Source organism: Bison bison, unplaced genomic scaffold (assembly GCF_000754665.1).
Source record: "Bison bison bison isolate TAMUID 2011002044 unplaced genomic scaffold, Bison_UMD1.0 scf7180017864072, whole genome shotgun sequence".
NCBI lineage: Eukaryota > Metazoa > Chordata > Mammalia > Artiodactyla > Bovidae > Bison > Bison bison.
In genome coordinates, this window is record NW_011494644.1 from 1,891,573 (window position 1) to 1,900,624 (window position 9,052).

A 9,052-nucleotide genomic window follows, 5' to 3' on the forward strand; every position below is an offset into this window, starting at 1 on the left:
ACCTCATGGTGTTCTAATAGACACACAGAAAGGATCTGAAATAGTGTCTAGTAGATGGTAAGTCAATAAATCCCAGTCATCAGCACTTTACTTGCACTCTTTAATCACACCTACTCCCTGGCACAGTACTAATACTGCCCCTATTTTAGAGATGAAATTAAGACACTAGCTATGTAACTTGCAGAGGTCATATACCCAGTGACTAGAAATTCAGATTTATCTGAGGCCAAATCCTTTTGTTAACCCCTTTACTAAGCTTTCCAAACTTAACACCTTTCTTCATCAGAATTCTCCATTCTTCAAGGCCCATGAACACCTTAAGTGGGCCTGAAGTGCAATACGGATTCGGGCCAAAGTCAAGACAGGAAACTTTGACTCTCAAAGGGTCTTCACACCACAGAAGCGATGCTGTGAACCCTGTACTGCCCCAAGATAATTCCTTCCCTGTCAGTTGCTGTGTGGTCTCTGCAGGTAGGCCAAAGGGGAAATTCAGCCCACAGATGTCTTCTTTGGCCCCCTTCTCGTCACTCCAGTCATAACTTGGCATGTGGATCATGCAGCTTAGATATGTTCCAGTCATTGGATCTTTGTTATTTTAAAATTCAAGAAAAATCATTTGTAAACATCCCAAGTGTGATTTACTGCCCTCCTGCCAACACCAACTATAGCAATCATGTCTGCTTCTCACCATCTAGCTGTGTGGGCTGATGGCCTTGCTGCTGCATGTGTGAGGCTGGGGACCCATTAGGATTCAGGAGGGAAGTCATGACGAAGCTGTGGGCCTGTGATCAAGGCTGATGGAGCTGAAAGGGGGGTGGAGTGAGGGACGGAGGTAGAGAACTTTGCAATTTTTACTCAACTTCATTTTAAATATTGCTACTTAAGTTCACAATGTGACGCCGGGGAGCTCTATGTTATAAAGGTAGACAAAGTGACTGGTTCTCTGAACTGACTGACCTGGATTTGAATAGCAGTTACACCAAGGAATGTGAGATCTGGGTAAGTGCCTCAGTTTTTTAACTTCGTAGTGCCTCAATTTCCTTATCAGTAAAAAGAGGTTAATCTCTCTTAAGATTTTTGTGAAGGCTAATTAAAATAATGCACATTAAACCACTAAAATTACTCACAAATAATAAGCAAGGAATTTTATCATGAGATCAGGCTCTACATCACCAGCTGTCATTTCTGGGACCCTTCCCTTCCACAGATTTTACTTTTCTCATCTGTAAAATGAGGCTAAGCCTAGATGTTCCTGAAGTTTCTTCAAGTTCTGTCTGAACAGCTGTTGTAGAGTAGCTTGAAAGGGTACAACTCTGCCCCCTAGTGGTTTGAAGCTCTTATTTCTAGATAACCATCAACAATCCCTCAGACTGGTGTCAAGACTTCCCTACCATTTTCATTTTCTTCCCTATCATTTGGCTTCCCTTGTAGCTCAGGCAGTAAAGAATCTACCTGCAATGCAGGAGACCTGGGTTTGATTCCTGGGTTTGGAAGATTCCCTAGAGAAGGAAATGGCAACCCACTCCAGGATTCTTGCCTGGAGCATCCCACGGACAGAGGAGCCATAGGGTTGCAAGAGTCTGAGAAGACTCAGCAACTGAACAACAATGTCTCATCAGCAGCCCTGGTCACTGGACTGACAATAGCAGCTCCCCTAAATTTTCCAGGTCAGGATATGATGCTTGGTACACGGTTTTCCCTTAGTGCTCCTTTTAATGATTTTATTAGTATGGTCACAAGTTTGATGTCTACAGTACATTGATAATGTAGCTAGATACAAACATCTTAAATAAGCAAATTACATAAGTGTGTCAAGTTTTAAAATGTCTACTCCGAGTGATCATGCATTTCCCATGCATTTGCATCTGCACCCCCAAATTGCACAATACAATCTGTGCTTATCTTCACTGGGTCTTGAAGTGTGCCTCCTCTAAGTCAGGGCAGGAGTGTTGTGCCTTTTGCAGACCCAGACTTTGAAGAGCATCACTTTTGAACTCAGGCATTCCATGGAGCACGGTGGCTACACTGGGTTTTGCTTTGGTTCAGGTGAAAACCCAGTTACGACTATTGCTTATGTGAGCCACCCGATCCCTCAAGGGCTTGGGCTTGTTGATATCCCTGCGTGAGGCCCACAGACAGTTTCTGTAACTGTGTTTCCTCCCTGCGGGGGAAGTCTAGAATTCAGGTGTGCAGTCTTCCAACATGCTGTCAGTGATATAGCTGGAACCAAGATGAGATTCGTAGTAACTTTTTTCATCAAAAGTATTAACAGTCCAAGCAACAACCTGAATGCCTTTAGCTGACCACTTCTTCACATAGTCCCTGGAGAAAGAGGAAAAATCAACCATTAGAATAATGCCAACTGTCTCAGAAATCTCTAATGGTCTCTAAGTATGATGTTCATGGAGGACTAACAGCACCCAGGAGCCTCTTAACCGGCCTCTGCACTGCAGCCAGACTGTTCCAAGCCCAGCATGAGCGCCTCCCAAACACTGCCGCAGCTTTAAACACTTCAGCCACCTCCTAAAAACAATTCCTTGCTGCCACGTGCCCCTACTGGAGGCTGTAAGCAGTGGCCTAGCCCCACCTGTTTCTTTGGCCTCATTTTACACCACATTCCCTCTTTCTTTTCTGTGCTGTATTCTTTTCTGTGTGTGAACTGATTTTTCATGCAATTCCTTGCAAACAACAGGCTCTTTCCTGTCACAACACTTTGGCATGTGTTTTCCTCCGACTTGGATCTCGACCCCTACCCTCCTTAATTCCCTTCAGATCTTAGCTTAGTTGTTTAGCTGTTACTTCCGTGGGGATGTTTTCCCTGACTCCTTTACTAGGAGAAATTGAACAGTATACATGTACTTGTTTCTCCTATATAGCATTTATCTTAGCTGTAATTTAATATTTATTGGGTCGCTTTTTGATTAGCATCTCTCTTTTCCTCTTGACTATAAACTCCATGAGGGCAGGCCATGGCTTCCTTTTTTTCACCACAGCCATCATCAGCTTCTTAATACAGGACCTTGTAATACCAGAGGCATACACCAAATATCTACTGAACTGAATGCATGCATGCCTGAAATAATATAAAACTTAAAAACTATAACCACCTGAAATACACATCCATAAAATTGCCAAAACAGATTCAGAGAACGCTAACAGTTTAGGGAATGGAAAGCTTCTCAGAAGCAATGAAGTGGAGCCTGTAGGAAAGCTAGGAGATGAGGCAGGCGCCCACAAGACGTCTTCCCTGGATCCTGTGTTGGTTTTTAAAGGGAGCCAATCACAAGGAAATACAATTTCTCTGTTTCTGTTGTCATAGTTTGACACTACTTCTTTAAAATGCACTAAAAAACAAGAATAACTGATCAGTATCTTTTGGAGACAGTGAAATAGGCCTGAACTCTTTCCACCTAAGCAGCTAATGGCATTCCAAATTAATAAAGGCATGGCTTGCTCTGTGGGTGGGAACCAATGCAGGTGTCCACTGTTAATCCTCCAAGAAGAACATTCAGGAAATGTGTCAGGAGAAGATAAAATCTTCCAACTTACGGGGATATAAAGTCCTTTTGTGCGAGGAAAGCTGAAACTCCACACAGGTACCACAAGATATTATGCATACTCCAATCGAGCAAAATGTCCAAGGCCACAAACATGGACTGTTTCCAGAAAGATTCAAAGCGTGGTTTCCCATCTCCTGTGTGGCTAAGGCTCCAGGGTCTATGAATTAAAGCCGTTACTACATTCTGATCTGTTTGTCTCATCTGAAAAGAAATTTGGAGAAAGAAAGCCATAATCACATCTTAACTCTAATACCTCTCATTTGCTCTTTAGATTTAGCCAATGTACTCATTCTGAACGAGGAGGTCACGGGTGGTATGCTGCCCCCAGGTCTACTAAATACTCTATCATACATCCTTTGAGAAAATAATGTGTGAGATGTAAAGACGTAAATATACAATATAGACAAGAACACTTCCTCCACAATCCTAAAAGAACTGCAATCCTATCTTTAAAATGAGAACATTACAATTTCAGGGTCAAATTTTAACAATGTCACAAAGAGTTAACTTTTAATTGGATATGGATTTAAATTATGGCTAGAGATAATCAGAATGGAATTAGGATGAAACCATGACCATGTCAAGATGGGCTGGTTAGTTTTTGATCCTTTTTAGAGAAAATGGCTAAAAAAAGGTGTGGGGTTGGGGAAACTGGCTGAGAGAAGAGAAAAGAGAGCAGTGGGGAAAGGGATGAAGACAAAGCAATGGGATGCAGTAGAATTCTTTAGTCTGTGCTCTATGCTGCTCTGGAAAACGTATCACACATTTTAAAGGTCTGCGGTTAAGGAAGTTTGGGAAACGCCGATTCAAATGTCTGAAAGCCCCATTACACTATTCATCTCAATGACACTATATCTCAGTAGGCGCCACCCTTACTGTAAAATTTTAAATATATGCTATGTTGGCCATTGTTGAGGAATCAACTCTTTGTTTTGGAAACTGGTGAACAAAGGGCAAAATTAAGCATTTATTTGCTACTGAGTAGCTAAATCATAGATGAGAGTGCCTTTCTACAGAAGAATTCTACCTAGCTAACGTGCTTAGTTGCTCAGCCGTGTCTGACTCTTTACGACCCTGTGGACTGTATGTAGCCTGCCAGGCTCCTCTGTCCATGGGGATTCTCCAGGCAAGAATACTGAAGTGGGCTGCCATGCCCTCCTCCAGGGGATCTTCACAATCCAGGGATTGAACCCAGGTCTTCCACATTGCAGGCGCCACCAGGGAAGCCCATGAATACTGGAGTGGGTAGTCTATCCATTCTCCAGGGTATCTTCCCGACACAGGAATCGAACGGGGGTCTCCTGCATTGCAGGCAGATTCTTTACCAGCTGAGCTAACAGGGAAGCCCCTAATCTAGCTATACATGAAGAATATATGACAGACTTAAAATACTGATATTTTACAACTGCTAGTAAATTGCCAGAACTGGCCACTGGCATCAACGCAGCTGCTGACAACACAAGTCAGTAAGACATTATGTACCTCCTGATGGAAAAAGACCCTCACTTAAGAAATTACCTTGCCAAGAATAATTAAACCTAATCTGATTTATAGCCATCACTACCAACTTAAAGGAAATATACAGAGGAGACAATGTGTTCAATTGTATCATGGCATGTATAATTAGCAAAATTCAGACTTTGGTAAATAAACTCTACAAAACAGTCTGGTTTCTGCAATAAATATATCATGGGGGCGGGGGGGATAAAATTTACAGGTTTTAAGATTTAAATTCTAACATGAAGTTCTTATTTGGGTCCTGATTCAAATTAATAATTTGTAAAAAAACAAAACCAAATAAAAAACTATGATATTTGTGAGACAAATTAAAATTTATACATTGGATATCTGATGATCTTAAGTACTTCCTGTTAATGGTTTTAGATGGGATAATGATATTGTGATTATGTTTTTTAAAGATATTTAATACAATTTTTATGGATGAAATGTCTGGAATCTGCTTCCAAATAACACTGGGGATAAATGGGATTATGGATGAAACAAGGATTATTATTAAAGGAGGGCTCGCTCTACCATCTACATATTTCAAATTAAGGCATCTTTTAAATTGTCTAAGTAACTGACTTATTTTTTAAAAAGGTCTATTCTGCTGTTACTTAGTAAGATGCAGAGATATATAATTCTTTCTGTTCTGAGACTGCTTATCAAAGTAATCTGAATGAGTTATAAACATAAAGTGAAAGTGAAGTCACTCAGTCGTGTCTGACTCTTTGCGACCTCATGGACTGTAGCCCACCAGGCTCCTCGGTCCATGGGATTTTCCAGGCATGAATACTGGAGTGGGTTGCCATTTCCTTCTCCATATAAACATAAAAGGAGGAGCTAAAAAGGAATCAAGGTACCTTAAAATGGGGTCCAAGTACCCTCCCCTTCCCAAATTTTTGTTACTTTAAAAGAGGGGTTTCTTTAATTGATTCAGTTCACTTTAATAGGCATCTATCTTATACTTATTTAGTCCACTGCTATTATCACCACCAACTAACAAAATATTATATACAACAAAAACCCAGAATTTTACCTTATAGATAACTTCTGGCAAGAAAGAGCAGACGATACTATTATTGTATAGTTTAGGAAATTCCATATATACTTTTTTTAGAGCATCAGTAGCCTGTAAAACAGAGATTCATGTATTTAAAATCTATTACAATGTAGTCCCAGCCAGTAGCTACTGTATTATTAAGTACAACTCTATTAACTACATCAGAAGTTTACTAATATATGGGGATGTTCAAAGGAGTATTGGTAGGTTGCATTATCCACTAGGATGCATTTTAAACTCATACCAGCAGATAAGTAAGCAGCTGGGGTACTGCTGCTTTACTATTTTGTTGAGAGGCTCACCTCCTTCTGTCATACTTTGGAAAACTACGGCAGACTACAGGCCAGTGGAGGCTGCAAGCAAAATTTTAAAAGTCTTTTCCTTATATCCCAGTTTAGCCACTAGGAAAGGTCCTTTTATTCCTACAACTCTATCACGCTCTGCCTTTCCTGGCTGAAGCAGGAGTCAACCAATCTGGGAACTAGAAAGGATAGATTTTCTCAGTCCACAGAGAGGGGAAACATCTGAGAGGAAATGTCACCCATCACCAGCATGGAGGGAGAAGCAATGGGACAGGGAGAAACTGGGGAGAGCTGGAAGTCTCCCAACTCTTCCCAGGATGAGCAGAAGTTTCTTTTTGTAGCAGTCCAGCTACTAAATGACAAGAAATGACACAAGTAAAATACTGGCATTGTGTAACTTTTATTGAATTAAGAGATCTGGCCATGGAACAACAGTAGCAGCTAACAACAGAGGTGTCCAGATGTTAAGTGGACTGTAATGTTGTTACATTGTAATTGTTGAAATACCCCTAAGTTTTGGGAAATCACATTTAACCTATAACCAAATATAAGCAATGAAATGCAATAAAAAAATAAGAAAGAAATTATTCATGTCATGCTTCCCCTCACTAATACCACAAAGTGCTAGAGAGTTGAGGTCATTTTCAACCAACACGCACTGTGTGTGATGTTTCATCTAGATTCTTTATCTAATTCTCATAATGACCTTACATGGTCATTTCTTATGTTGTTCCCTCTTTGCCCACCAGGAAACTGAACCCGATCAAGGTTAACATTACACTGTAGGAAGCGACAGTTTAGTCATATCTCCATCGCCCGTGATCTCGCTCCTGCACTGCATCTCCAACTGGCTGCTGACACCTGTTGCTTTATATTCCCGTCTTGGTGAATCAGATCACTATGTTCTATCCAAAGCTGCCCAAACCATCTATGAACACCCAGCCAGAAAGCTCAAATGGCAATACCTGGATTAAAAGACAAAATTTCTTCTCCTCCCTCATCTTAGTCTAAGAAAATAAGCAAGAAGGTCAGTACACTGTGGGTGAAACGTAGGGCCTATCAGGGTTTCCAAACGTGGGCCATATCATCAATAAAACCTAAGGTGCCCATTAAAAATAATACATGTTCCTCGAGCCCACAACCTGAGCCATTTTTAGGATTTAATCTCTGAGTGGGATGGCCTAGGAATTTGTATTTTCAATATGTATTCCTGGTGATTCGGATGCAGACTGACTGAAAAACCTAGATATAGAGAACCATCAGTTTACCAAAATAATAAATTAGCCAGAGCACCCTTCTCCTCTTTCTTCAAAAATGGGAGTTTATTGTACTTAAGTTAGAAGTTCATATTTCAGGTTTTAACAATTATTTTCAATTTTAAACAAAAATTGTTTTCAACATTTTTTATTTTTAATAAAAGTTGGTATCATTAGAACTCTCCAGGATTTTACAGGCAAGGATAATGGAGTAGGTTGCCATTTCCTTCTCCAGGGGATCTTCCTGACCCAGTGATCAAACCTGTGTCTCCTGCTTTCGCAGGTGGATTCTTTACCACTGAGTCACCTGGGAAGCCCCTAGTTGGTCGTAACTGATCATAATCATCACTGGGGGAAAATACCCCAGAATAAATGCAGAAAAATGTATTTGTCCTTGAAAAGTTAAGAGAACAAACATAATATGAACCATATTTTCCCACTGATTTCCACTGCAGTAATGTGTTTTTATGTATAAAAGTATATGTTCTAAAAGTTATGCAAATCTCATTTGAAATGTAATATCATATTTAAAAAAATTATAGTAAATAAGTACAACTATTCAAGTCACAGAATAAAAAACTATATGTAAGGGGGACTTCCCTGGTGGTCCAGAGGTTAAGACCGCCTGTCAATGCAGGGGACATAGTCCACCATCTTCCCTGGCCCAAGAAGATCCCACAGGCTACTGAGCAACTAAGCCTGTGCACCTAGAACCTGTGCTCTGCAGCGAGAGAAGCCACTGCAATGAGAAGTCCGAGTACCACAATGAAGAGTAGCCCCTGCTCGCTCCAACTAGAGAAAGCCTGTACGCAGTAACGAAGACCGAGTACAGCCAATTAAAAAAAAAAACTATACATAAGGGACAGAAATCATACAAAAGGGGCAAATCTTTGTAGAAGATAAATATCCTCTTAGCTATCAGAAGCTTTAAATACAGGAGCTTTCTTTAAATTCAGTCCACAGCTCTCTATCTAAGACTCTTATTAGCCAGATCCAACTGGTCTCGTGTTCAACTTCTGAAATTCTTTTTATGAGGTTACTGCTAAGTTGCTTCAGTCGTGTCTGACTCTGTGCGACCCCGTAGACGGCAGCCCACCAGGCTCCCCCGTCCCTGGGATTCTCCAAGCAAGAACACTGGAGTGGGTTGCCATTTCCTTCTCCAATACATGAAAGTGAAAAGTGCAAGTGAAGTCGCTCAGTCGTGTCCGACCCTTAGCGACCCCATGGACTGAAGCCTACCAGGCTCCTCCATCCATGGTATTTTCCAGGCAAGAGTACTGGAGTGGGGTGCCATTGCCTCCAGGGGAACTTCCTGACCCAAGGATCGAACCCAGGTCTCCCACATTGCAGGTAGACACTTTAACCTCTGAG

General features: G+C 41.1%; 1 protein-coding gene across 2 annotated transcripts in view; it reads right to left on the bottom strand.

The window, feature by feature from the left end:
* Positions 1-1,693: 1,693 nt before the first annotated feature.
* The window catches only part of GDE1 (glycerophosphodiester phosphodiesterase 1), a 25,954-nt gene continuing 18,595 nt past the window's right edge, over positions 1,694-9,052 (bottom strand). The window contains exons 4-6 of one of the 2 annotated variants that reach the window (XM_010837118.1): positions 6,100-6,192; positions 3,550-3,761; positions 1,694-2,322 (exon numbers count right to left, since the gene is read on the bottom strand). In XM_010837118.1, the coding sequence (XP_010835420.1) occupies positions 2,175-2,322; positions 3,550-3,761; positions 6,100-6,192 (453 nt within the window). In that variant the 3' untranslated portion in view covers positions 1,694-2,174. The remainder of the gene's footprint in view (positions 2,323-3,549; positions 3,762-6,099; positions 6,193-9,052) is intronic. The other variant, XM_010837119.1, reaches the window with a different exon arrangement.